The sequence below is a fragment of the Lissotriton vulgaris genome, chromosome 1_1, assembly GCF_964263255.1.
Source record: "Lissotriton vulgaris chromosome 1_1, aLisVul1.2, whole genome shotgun sequence".
In the NCBI taxonomy this organism is placed as follows: domain Eukaryota; kingdom Metazoa; phylum Chordata; class Amphibia; order Caudata; family Salamandridae; genus Lissotriton; species Lissotriton vulgaris.
The window spans coordinates 399,373,721-399,386,772 of record NC_141685.1 but is presented as its reverse complement, the minus strand read 5'-3'; the positions used below and the strand labels follow the sequence as shown (position 1 = coordinate 399,386,772).

Below are 13,052 nucleotides of genomic sequence, written 5' to 3'. Positions count from 1 at the left end.
GCCACAGCACACGTTGTGTGCAAGACTCCCTCATCAGCTTAATGGCCAGGCCACTTAATCACACGCCCGCCGAGGGCTCCTCCATAGCTGGGGGGATTCCCCCACTACGCATGCTGACATGGAATGTCCGGGGCCTGGGTGACAAAATCAAGAGAGGCTTGGTCCTACAGGCCATAAAACGACAGAACCCAGATATAGTCCTCCTACAAGAAACCCACCTCACGGGGTCCACCTGCAAAGCCCTAGACAGACGTGGCTACACAATGGCGGTACAGGCAGACTTCACTACTGGCTCCAGGGGAACAGGCATACTAGTGAGAAAATCTTCCCCCTTTATGGTAACCCGCTGTGTGGCGGATGACCAGGGTCGCTTTGCCGCGGTCCATGGGCAGTGGGAGGGCAGGGCTCTAAATGTGATATCAGTATATATTCCCCCAGCCCTACACTCTGTGGCCCTACCAGCACTGGGCAAATTCCTTCTTGATCTCCCCGATGGCGAAACGATTGTTGGGGGGGACTTTAACGCAATCATGGATCCATCGTTGTGCTGCCTCTGCCATTGTTTTTGTGCCTATTAGATTTGCCTGCTGTGTGCCTGCCTGCCGAGTTGCTCTCTCGCTATTTAATTAATTCTTTGTGCCGCTTTTCACTTTATTTAAGCGCTCTGACTAGCGCGACGCTGTGCTCCCCCCCCCGCCTCCATTTTGTTGTTGTTGTGATCCCTAGAGCCCGCCCCGCCTCCCAGCTGAGCAGCCCTCCCACAGACCTCATCAGCGCCGCAGAACCTTAGAGCGCCGTGACTCGCTCCTGTCCCTCAGGCTGAGTGGTCGCTCCCCAGTGTCCCCTCGTGACACTCGGTATCGTTGTGCAGCTTCTGCCATTGTTTTTGTGCCTTATTGCATTTGCCTGCTGTGTGCCTGCCTGCCGAGCTGCTATATAAATTATTTAATTAATTAAGCGTGCCGCTTTCACCGCACTCGGTATCGTTGTGCTGCCTCTGCCATTGTTTTTGTGCCTATTAGATTTGCCTGCTGTGTGCCTGCCTGCCGAGTTGCTCTCTCGCTATTTAATTAATTCTTTGTGCCGCTTTTCACTTTATTTAAGCGCTCTGACTAGCGCGACGCTGTGCTCCCCCCCCCCCGCCTCCATTTTGTTGTTGTTGTGATCCCTAGAGCCCGCCCCGCCTCCCAGCTGAGCAGCCCTCGCCCCTCCCCCTCCACCTTCCATATATGACAGCTGTTCCCGCGCGCAGCGTCCACGCGCAGCGACCGCGCCCAATCCGCGCCGAAGGTGCGCCAAAGGTAAGCCCGTCTACGCCCGTCCGCGCCTGGACCGCGCCCAGCGCCAGACCCCCTGCCCCTCGCGCTGCCCAGCCCCCCCGCATTACCTACGATGCCGCCACCCTCCTAGCCCTTAACCCTGGTCGCGCCCCCAACTGCGTCCAAGCCGCTCCTGGACGCACTCATGGACCTTTCTCCTGCTACTCCTGCAAATTCAGCGGCACCGACAACATCTCCGCTACGACCACACCACAGATTCCCGACCCCAACCACCTAGAATGCATCCTTCTCAACACCCGCTCGGTCCACAGGCACGCCATTGACCTTTGGAACCTACTAGACACCATCTCTCCTGACGTCGCCTTCCTAACGGAAACTTGGATGAACGCTTCCTCCGCCCCTGACATCGCCATCGCTATCCCTGATGACTATAAGATCACACGCAAGGACCGCACCGACCATACAGGAGGTGGAATCGCTATCGTCCATAAGAAAACAATCCGCATCTCAACCAGCTCTGATGCCAACCTCGCCAACTCCGAACACCTTCACTTCCAGATCCACATCGACCCCAAGACCACACTCAGAGGCACCCTCCTCTACAGACCACCAGGACCACGCGCAAAATTCAGTGAAGACATCACGGACTTCATCACCCCACACGCGCTACCCTCCAAAGACTACATCCTTCTGGGAGACCTCAACTTTCACCTTGAAAAGATCAACGACCGCAACACCGCCACCCTCTTGGACAACCTCACTAACCTCGGACTTAAACAACTGGTCACTTCCCCCACCCACATCGCAGGTCACACTCTCGACCCCATCTTCACCTCCAGCAACCATGTCTCCTTCAGCCACACTACGGATCTCCTCTGGACTGACCACAGCTGCGTTCACTTCACCTACAACAAGCCGAAACCCATCAACCACCCCCAACCAACTCTACAAAGAAACTGGAACAAAATCACCACAGAGCAGATCTCCACATCACTCCTTCAAACCTCCCCAGCCCTCTCTTCTAACGCCAACGAAGCCGCCTCCAACCTCACCCTTTGGTTATCCAACACCGCCGACACCTTAGCACCACTGAAAAAACGTCAACACAAACTTGGCAACAAGAAGGCCTCATGGTTCAACGATGATCTCAAGAAGTCCAAGAAACTGTGCCGCTCCCTTGAAAAGGCCTGGAAAAAAGACCCATCCACCAGCACCAAGGACGCCTTCAAAAGCGCCACCCGCACTCACCACCAACTGATCCGAAAAGCCAAGAAAACATCATTCAAGGATCGACTTGACAACAACGCCCACAACAGCAAGGAACTATTCAACATCGTCAAGGAATTTTCCAACCCCGCGGCCAACTCCAACGACATCACCCCATCTCAAACCCTCTGCGACTCCCTAGCCTCTTTTTTCCACAACAAGATTGCTGACATCCACAACAGCTTTGACAACCAACCCGGGAGCCAACCCACCCTACCATCTGCTGACCATCTTCCCCCCGTAAACACCCTTAACGCCTGGAACCTAATCTCCACTGAGGACACCATCCGCCTGATGAATTCCATCCACTCCGGATCCCCCACAGACCCATGCCCTCACCACATCTTCAACAAAGCAGACTCCGTCATAGCCCCGCACCTCCGAGACGTCATCAACTGCTCCTTCAACTCCGCTACCTTCCCAGAAGACTGGAAACACGCTGAACTCACCGCCCTTCTGAAAAAACCAACAGCAGACCCCACCGAACTCAAAAACTACCGCCCCATCTCGCTTCTTCCATTCCCGGCCAAAGTCATCGAGAAAGCCGTCAACAACCAGCTCGCCACCTTCCTCGAAGCCAACAAATCCCTCGACCCCTCACAATCTGGCTTCCGAGCCAAACACAGCACTGAGACCGCCCTCATCGCAGCAACAGACGACATTCGAACTCTACTGGACAATGGAGACAGTCGCCCTCATCCTCCTCGACCTCTCTGCAGCCTTCGACACTGTCTGCCACAGCACCCTTTTACAACGCCTCAGAAACATCGGAATCCAAGGAAAAGCACTGGAATGGATCACCTCGTTCCTCACCGGAAGAACCCAGAGAGTCCGCCTCCCACCATTCAAGTCCGAGGCCTCTGAAATCATTTGTGGCGTACCTCAAGGATCCTCACTCAGTCCCACCCTCTTCAACGTATACATGAGCCCCCTCGCGACCATCGCCCGCCAACACAACCTGAACATCATCTCCTACGCGGACGACACTCAACTGATCCTCTCTCTCACCAATGACCCCAGCACCGCCAAAACTAACCTACACGAAGGAATGAAAGAAGTCGCCGAATGGATGAAACAAAGCCGTCTGAAACTGAATTCAGACAAAACAGAAGTCCTCATCTTAGGTACATCCCCCTCTGCATGGGACGACTCCTGGTGGCCGGAAGCCCTCGGAAAAGCACCCATCCCGACAGACCACGCACGGAACCTTGGCGTCATCCTAGACTCCTCACTCTCCATGAACAGACAAGTCAACGCCGTATCCTCCTCCTGCTTTAACATTCTTCGCATGCTCAGAAAAACATTTCGCTGGATCCCCTCTGAAACAAGAAAAACAGTCACCCACGCTCTAGTCACGAGCCGACTGGACTACGGAAACACCCTATACGCAGGCACCACCGCTAAACTGCAGAAGAAACTACAACGAATCCAAAACGCCTCAGCCAGGCTCATACTGGACATCCCACGCAACGAACACATTTCTGGTCACCTTAAAGACCTCCACTGGCTACCCGTCAATAAGAGGATCACTTTCCGACTGCTTACCCACGCACACAAATCACTCTACGACATCGGACCAGATTGCCTCAACTCTCGACTGTCCTTCTACACCCCCTCCCGCCAACTTCGCTCCTCCAGTCAAGCCTTCGCCACTGTACCTCGCATCAACAAGACCACCATGGGAGGCAGATCCTTTTCATACCTGGCTGCCAAAACATGGAACTCACTCCCCGCTTACCTTCGCCTCACCCAGAATCACCTAGCGTTCAGAAAGCAGCTTAAAACGTGGATATTTGACAAATAATCCCCCTCCCCTTCCTAAGCGCCTTGAAACCCTCTGGGTATGTAGTGCGCTATACAAATTTTATGACTTGACTTGACTTGACTTAAGGACACCTTTCCCTCTAGAACCCGGCCGCGAGGTACTGCACCACTGTCGGACTTTGTGGAAGCCCTAGGCCTTATAGACCTCTGGCGACAGTTAAAGACCGAGGCCACCCAATACACTTACTACTCAGTGGTACATAATAGCTTATCTCGTATAGATTACTTCATGGCACTGGGATTGGGACTAGACATGGTGGACAAGGTGGACACACTACCCAGGGGAATCTCAGATCATTCTCCAATTGTCCTATCGCTTACCACCGGGGGAAAACGAAATGCTCGAATCTACCCAATCTACCCCAATTTTTTAAAAATCCCCAAGATTCGAAAGAAACTAAAACTGGTGACCACGCAGTATTTTGCTGAAGGCACAGTGGTGTCACCTTCCACCCTATGGGAGGCGTACAAAACAGTCCTCAGGGGGGCGGCCATTGCAGCGATTACGGGACACAAACGGGACTCACGAAAGGACCTCACAGACCTGGAACTTGCACTCGACACGGCCAACAATGCACATATGACAGACCCCTCCCCGTCCAAGGCACACACCCTCATGGTTCGGCAACAACAATACCTAGCTCACCTCAAAACGACTGAGAAAGGATATATCGCAAACACTCGACATAGAATTTACGATGTGGGCGACAAAGCAGGTCTTATGCTGGCATGGCTAGATAAGAGAGGGAATGGAGCGAGAGGTATTCAGAGGCTCAACACAGAGGAGGGGCGGACACTGGTACACCCAGAAGATATAGTTTGCGAATTAGCGCGACACTATCGGGCAATATACATACCAGAACGGAGGGTCACACGACAAATGGCAACGGTAACACTCGCGGACATTACCATCCCCAGCATTGCACAAGAAGATAGGGACACCCTAGAACTAGACCCGACGGAGGAAGAAATCCAGCTGGCGATCCAGGTGTTACAATCCGGTAAAGCACTGGGCCCTAACGGGATACCGGTAGAGTGGTACAAGTCCATGGCTCCAGACCTCAGTGCCCCATTACTGGCCATGTATTTAGAGAGCAGGGACAGACTAGAGCTGCCGCTGGATCAACGCACGGCCGCGATTGTAACGATACCCAAACCGGGGAAACCCCCGACAGAGTGTACCTCGTACCGCCCGATATCATTATTGAACATCGAGGCCAAGATACTAGCTAAACTTCTAGCTACCCGCTTGCTGCCCCACCTCAGTACCTTGATCCACCCTGACCAGTCGGGCTTTATGCCCCACCGGAGCACTGCGATGAATCTCAGAAGAGTCCACGGAGTGTTAGCCCGAGCGCACCTCCTCACGGAGCAGGCTGTGATTCTCTCTCTCGACGCTAAAATGGCGTTCGACCTGGTAGAGTGGGAATATCTCTTCGTGGTACTGGAACGCATGGGATTTGGGCCGAAATACATAACATGGATACGGCTGCTTTATACGAAACCCGTCGCACAGGTGGTAGCCAATGGCCACATATCGCCGAGATTCCCACTGGGCAGGGGGACTAGACAGGGCTGCCCCCTGTCCCCCCTGCTCTTCGCACTGGTGCTTGAACCTTTGGCCATCCAGATCAGATCCACACCCCTGTTCGCAGGCATCAAATGGGAGGAGGGGTGGGAGGACAAAGTCTCGCTATACGCAGACGACATGCTCATCTACATGACCGCACCTGATACCGGCATCCCAGCCCTGCTAGACCTATGTGACACGCACGGGCGCGCATCGGGCTACACTCTCAACTGGTCGAAATCCACCATATATACGTTAAAAGGCCCGGCGCCGAGACTACAGGGGAACTGTCCACTGCTTACGACATCGGCCTCTTTCAAATACTTAGGTATTGTCATCACGAACGTGGAAGCAGACTTTTTTGTTAGCAACCTAAAACCACCCATAGATCGCCTGCGAGCAGATGTTAAACATTGGGCGGCCCTGCCCCTGACCCTACTGGGTAGGGCGGCATTGTACAAGATGATGGCCCTCCCGAGGCTCCTCTGTCCTGGAAAATACTCCACACCTGGTACCACCGCGTTACTTCAAACAGATTGTGGCGCTGGTCACTGTCCTGCTCTGGAATACAGGCCCGGCGCGTATAGCGTACGACAAGCTGGTAAAAAGCTGGTACGAGGGGGGCATAGCGCTCCCCAACATTCAGCTATATTACTGGGCGGCCCAACTCAAAATTATAAACTACTGGATCCACGCCCCAAAAGACGACCCGGCCTATCGGGCGGATTGGTCACAACTTGGGACGGACTGTATGCTGTCCGTGCTCTACAACAAGTCACAACTGAAGACCCTAATTGGTCCGACCAAACACACGGCGGCACTATGGCACAGGGCACAGGCCCGTCTGGGATGGGCAGGTCGAATCACCAAAATGACGCCCTTGTGGGACACGAAGGCATTGGGGAACCCGAGAGGCTGTAAAGGGTTTGAGCGGTGGGATTCCATAGGCATCTCTACAGTAGGGGACCTCTGGGACAATGACTCAGTAATACCGTTCCCGCACCTACAACAGCAGTACAACCTCGGACCCACAGAGACGTTTAGATATGTCCAAATTAGACATGCATTACTGCAGGCAATCCCTACAGGCACCACTCTGCCGGACTCCTCTCCATTGGAGGATAGACTGCTAACGGAATTCATGCTCCAAAGCGCCACCTCCCTTACATATAAAAAACTGATCAACAATCTCAAAGACCCAACGCTAAAACTTAAAGAAAAATGGGAAAGGGAACTGGGTGAGACAGACTAATTCGAATGGAATGAGGCGCTGGCCTCCCCGAAGGAGGTTGGAATCTCTAGTAAGCTCAGACTGGTACAACTTAAAATCCTACACCGCATCTACTACACCAGGACACTGTTGCATACAATACAGAGAGCACTACACCCCTTCTGTTTGAGAGGCTGCGGGGAGGAAGGGACACTGATACACACACTATGGGAGTGCCCACAAATACGCGAATTCTGGAGACAGATACTCCGCTCAATCTCCCAGGCCCTTAAACTTTCCATATTACCTGAACCACGTAAATGCCTTTTGAACATCTGGGACCCCAATGATCTGGGTAGGTACGAACTGATTTGGGCATCATTGGCTATGACAGTGGCTAAGCGGGATATAGCACAGAAATGGGGGGCGCCAGACGTACCCACCGCCAGTAGATGGGCTAAAAACATGGACATCCTAATGGTGACAGAGAGAGCGGTTTACGTACTTCGGGCAGCGCCCCGGAAGTGGAACAAAGTTTGGGCGGCGTGGAACATATACAGAGGGGAAATCTGTGAACCCTTACCAGAGGGAGAGGACTTAGACTCGGAGGGGGAGGAGGAGTAACTGAACGGATGCGGGGCAGTTACCTCAAGAACAGGACAACGTTACATTGGCGGCACTAACCTGGCCATACACCAAAGTGCAAGTGGAGACACAGGCTACTACGAGATGTGGGTGAAACAAAAGGGTTACGATGACACATGGTTGGGGGGGTAAGTTGGGAAGTTTGTTGATAATGTTTTAAATGAAAAGAGATGTCGCCATCGCTGATATATGAGGGAGGGGTTATCAGAGGATTGCAATTTACACAATGTAACTGACGATTGATGTATATATAAGACTCGGGAAGCCGCAGGCGACACAGTCCTTGTTACGAAAATGTCGCTCATCAAATATAGAAATGATAATTTATACGATATGTAACGATTGCCGAAAGAATGTATGCAACTGATTAACCACTATTCCTTCCTGTCAATAAAGTTTAAAAAAAAAAAAAATAAATAAATAACAAAGACTGCTCTAAGGCCTGAAGTGACCTTTCCTAACAAGGTCTCACCTTTTGTCACTAAGCCACTTTTTGGACTTGGAAGAGTCTGACGATGACTGGCCTCTCGGGGCTGCGCACAGCCCTTTAGAGCTCCAGGTGAAATATCAGGAAGAAGATGATGATAGCAAAGAGCAGTACCACCATCCATATTATGCCCCTACTAGGCGACATTATGAACATTATCATCCGCTCTTCAGCCCAGACAGGATGAAGTATAGATGCACACATCACTAGTTTAGGATTTGCAGGCCCTGCTAAAGGATTATAGAAGATTTCCTGAACCTCCAGAGGAGAAGCCACTTGCTCTACCTCAGCCTGCTTCCCCTGCCACGCCAAGAAATATTCCTTTGCCGATAACACCCAGGATGACACCTGCCTCGAATATAGCAGCACCTCCAAGGGAGGACCAAACGTCTTCAGAAGATGGAATGGAGGAAGGCGAGATCCCTGACCCCCAACATCCATGGGAGGAATGGGATGAATACTTTGTCCCTACTTCATCTCCACCACCACCACCTCATCCTTCAGATCCTTCCCCCAGAGGACATCCGGATTTTCATAACCTGACGGACCGAGATGCAGCACGATTCCATCCCTCAACATTTGTTAAGTAGTCCGATGATTAACATTCCCATTATAGACAATATCTAGGACAAGGGGATTAAAATAATGAAGAACCCGGCCACAGTAGCGGCAGTACCATCTCGCTTGGACATAAAGTACTAAGCTACACTAACGAGTCATCCCTCAAGTCATCCCAAACCTGACTGACTTAGAAGCGTCGGGAAAAAAGGTTATCTACAGACTGTACCAAGCACTTATTTACATGCACCTCACTGAGGGCTAGATGACAGGAGGTCATTAGCGATTTAGATGACAACGATTGAAAAGCGGCATGTATAGTTACGAGGGAGCATGCCATCTCGGCATGATTGCAGTTGATCCCACTTATTTACCTACACAGGGCGTACTTTATGCTAGACAGGCTATGGAAAATGAGGCGTAGTCCCACCCCTGAATGCACCAGGTGCAGGTACTTTCCATCACATGGTCTGGTCCTGCCCTGTTATCCAAAAGGTAGTGCGCAGAGTCAAAGATATCTTGCGGGATGCAGTTGGAGGTATGGCCCAGATACAGCCAAAGGTTGCTCTGACAGCATACTGGAGATGAGGGGGGTGTCCCATATAAGGCCGCACCTTTGAGGGCCTTGCCTGTATTGTGACCAAAAAAGGACAGAGGTGTCCCCACGTGAAGGACAGAATGAAGGTGTGTCCAATCCTAATGAGTGTTCACTATGGTGAACCTATTCTCTAAAAGACAGCATACCATCAATTGGGCGGGAAAGGTAAAGGTACAAAGTGTTGTATTCAACTTCTACCAGTATACTTCAACTAGACAATAGCAAGTATCTTCTCAAATACTGCTGTGTTTGATAGTTACCAAGTTTAAAAGAAGAGATGATTTTTAACAGTATGCTCAACTGAGTAAGTTATATTCAGAATCTGCTGTATTTAATAAATCACACAATTAAAAAGAGATGATCTCCACACTGTATGTTTGGTAAACCTCTGTTTTAAATTTATTCCGATACAAAAACAATTATTCATTCTGCATTATTGCAATATTTAAAAACACATGTTATACATTTTATTAAAAATTACATTAAAAACACAAATTTGCTGGATAGCAAATCTATGCTTAAAAGACAGTGACATCATAAATTAAGCACAGAATCCTGGGACAGGTCTATCATTCCGAAGCCCACAGGATCCTTATAAGAAGCAACATTGTCCAGTGGGGATATGAACTCCATCTGGCATAAGAATCAGTCCTGAAGAAGGTATACTAGCAGAATACCGAAACGCTGCGTCGACTTGTTTGATTCTTTGTGTTTTTAATGTAATTTTTAATAAAATGTATAACATGTGTTTTTAAATATTGTAATAATGCAGAATGAATAATTGTTTTTGTATCGGAATAAATTTAAAACAGAGGTTTACCAAACATACAGTGTGGAGATCATCTCTTTTTAATTGTGTGATTTATTAAATACAGCAGATTCTGGATATAACTTACTCAGTTGAGCATACTGTTAAAAATCATCTCTTCTTTTAAACTTGGTAACTATCAAACACAGCAGTATTTGAGAAGATACTTGCTATTGTCTAGTTGAAGTATACTGGTAGAAGTTGAATACAACACTTTGTACCTTTACCTTTCCCGCCCAATTGATGGTATGCTGTCTTTTAGAGAATAGGTTCACCATAGTGAACACTCATTAGGATTGGACACACCTTCATTCTGTCCTTCTCGTGGGGACACCTCTGTCCTTTTTTGATAACTATCATCCCCCCAGTCCCCTATAAGCCTGTTTGGGGTCCTCCTTTTATTTTTTAATATTGTGACCAAAAAAGACATTGCCTGCAAGTAGCTGTCTGGGGAGCCCCCTTCTCGGACAGGGAGGAGGAGGGGTATGGACTTTGTGCCATGATGGCAGGTCTATGATGGACAAGAATGCCTGCGAAAATTTGAAAAGATGTGAAGTACCTGGCAGAACAGGTCTAGGCAGAACTGGTTCTAGGAAAGCAGACCCCTAACTCTGTGTTATGCTAAATGCTGCAGAGAATTAAACGATACATTCATGCAATCATTTATTTTAAAAGACAGAAAAATGTACAGAAATGTAGTGCATTTAATATGTCTGCATAATACTGACAGGCTAACTTTATCATAGAACAGGCCCATCTCTTTAGGTCCTCTCATGCACTCAACACATAAAACTGGGCCATGCTAACATGCACCAATTTCTGTGTTGTATGTAACGTTATCAAAACCACATGTCAGTATTTGGACATGGTGCCAGTGCTGCAGGTTTTGTATGGGATGGTCTGTGTTTATTTTGGAGAATTAAGGGTCCTAGATCGGCGTGGGGCCAAGGAAATAGGATTTCAGTACTCCTGGTGGAGCGAGGGAGAAAATAGCTTTAGCAGGGATATGGTAATTATTTTCAGTTTTTGTTAGAAATGTGTAGTTCTGTTGCAGCATACAAGAATTCTTGGAATGTAGAAAACCGTTTGGAAGCAATTGCTTAAATCCGTTTTTTTCCATCTAGTTCCTGGCATTGCAAGATTTAAGGCTGCTTTCGCAGTATTCTCCCTCTCGACGGCAAGAAGTCTTCAGTCTAAGCCAGCCAGGTAAGATGCCTCAGGATCAGAAAAAAGCGACCTTTTTTTTTTAATGGGACTTTGGTATTTCATTTCTGTTGCTTTGTGAACCGTGTCAGAATAATTAAGAATTGACTTTCATTTTATATTCGTTTTTTTTTTTTTACTTGATTGCTATGTTTGGGCTTTTAGTTCATTAGGGCCAAATAAAATGTTCTATGATTTAGAGTAATTATTTAATAATGCTACTTTAAAAGTTGGTAGGGTTTTTCTATAATTGTAAACCTTGTTTAAAGTGGTCTCTGCATAAATAGTGCCTTGTGGGATTAAAGTTTAATGCATATTTTCATGATCCTTGTGTACAGAACCTGATGACATCATATTATATTGAATCCATGTTACAGGTTAGTTGGTGTGTATTTTTGGTGCGCAAGTGCCCTTAGCCGTGAAGTAGCTTTCACATTTCTAAGGCCTATAAATGGAAAGGTTATGCTGGTGTTTTTTATACCATACTCTATCTATACTCTCTTGTGTGCGTTCTCAAAGACTTGTTGGCAACTCGCTTATTGTATTCATGAAGCTCCATTGCAACCATCTTCTCATCCACTGAATAAGAAATAAGAATAGAAACTATATGTTCCGTCGAACAGCACTTGTCTTTCTCTCTTTTTTTTTTTTAAAATATTTTTTTATTTATATACAAAAACAAAATGAAACAAAGACTTATCCGGAACAGCACATTCGGTTACAGAAATGAAGCAAACAATTTCAGATATCAGGATTTCTGCAAGTTGAAGAGAGAGGTTACTGAGACATCAACGCCATGATCGCCCAACAATATTTGACTACATACAAGGTAGAATGCGTTTTATACGCTACGGCTCTCAGACCCTGCCACCCAATAAAACAGGATAAGAAAACTGTATTGCCCCTGGATACGAAAACATAATCGGGATAAACGATGAGAAATTATGCACACTATAAAAATAAAATAAACTACGCTAACGCGCAGACCCCATCCCCCCCACCCTGCACCCCTGCATGTAGCTTACGCTCGTCCCCAACTAGCAGTGTGCCTGTTGCCCCAAAATTAAACTAATATATCTAAAAATAGAAAATGGAGTAGGACCTTGGAACAGGCCCCCGCCCCATCCCCCACAGTTTAGCTTCCCCTATGCTAACCGATCTAATAAGCAAAAGTCAAAATATACAAATTGAGGTGGATCATTATTCGCCTGGTTCACCTCCCGCATACTAATCATATAAGAATTGAGTCCCGCACCGCCACCGAGTCCACTAATGTCATAAAATAATTGTATATTGCTCAACCTTGGCCTGTCCGATCAGGAGCATAAAGACTCCCCAGCCCATCTGCTGCAACTTTAGGAGAGTCAAAATACCATACTTGTCCATTAAGTTCCGCCCGGAGGCCAGTTGAAAACAGCAAAGCATATTGGACCCAGTGTACTCTGCTGTCCCATTTCCCTGACAAGAATTCCTGACGTTGCTGTTGAGTGAATGGCACGAGATCCGGGAAAGAAGAAAGAGCCATGTTTATACACCTCAAGCCAGATAACTCGCTGTCCACATTCTCCCACATCTCTTGCTCCAAGGAATTCCCGACATCTGT

The 13,052-nt window shown here is 48.4% G+C and overlaps 1 protein-coding gene across 1 annotated transcript in view; it reads left to right on the top strand.

Annotated features, from left to right (window-relative positions):
• Window positions 1–13,052, top strand: part of NDC1 (NDC1 transmembrane nucleoporin) — a 245,122-nt gene that overhangs the window by 100,537 nt on the left and 131,533 nt on the right. The window contains exon 10 of the mRNA XM_086952478.1: window positions 11,371–11,452. Coding sequence (XP_086808604.1) covers window positions 11,371–11,452 — 82 coding nt within the window. The remainder of the gene's footprint in view (window positions 1–11,370; window positions 11,453–13,052) is intronic.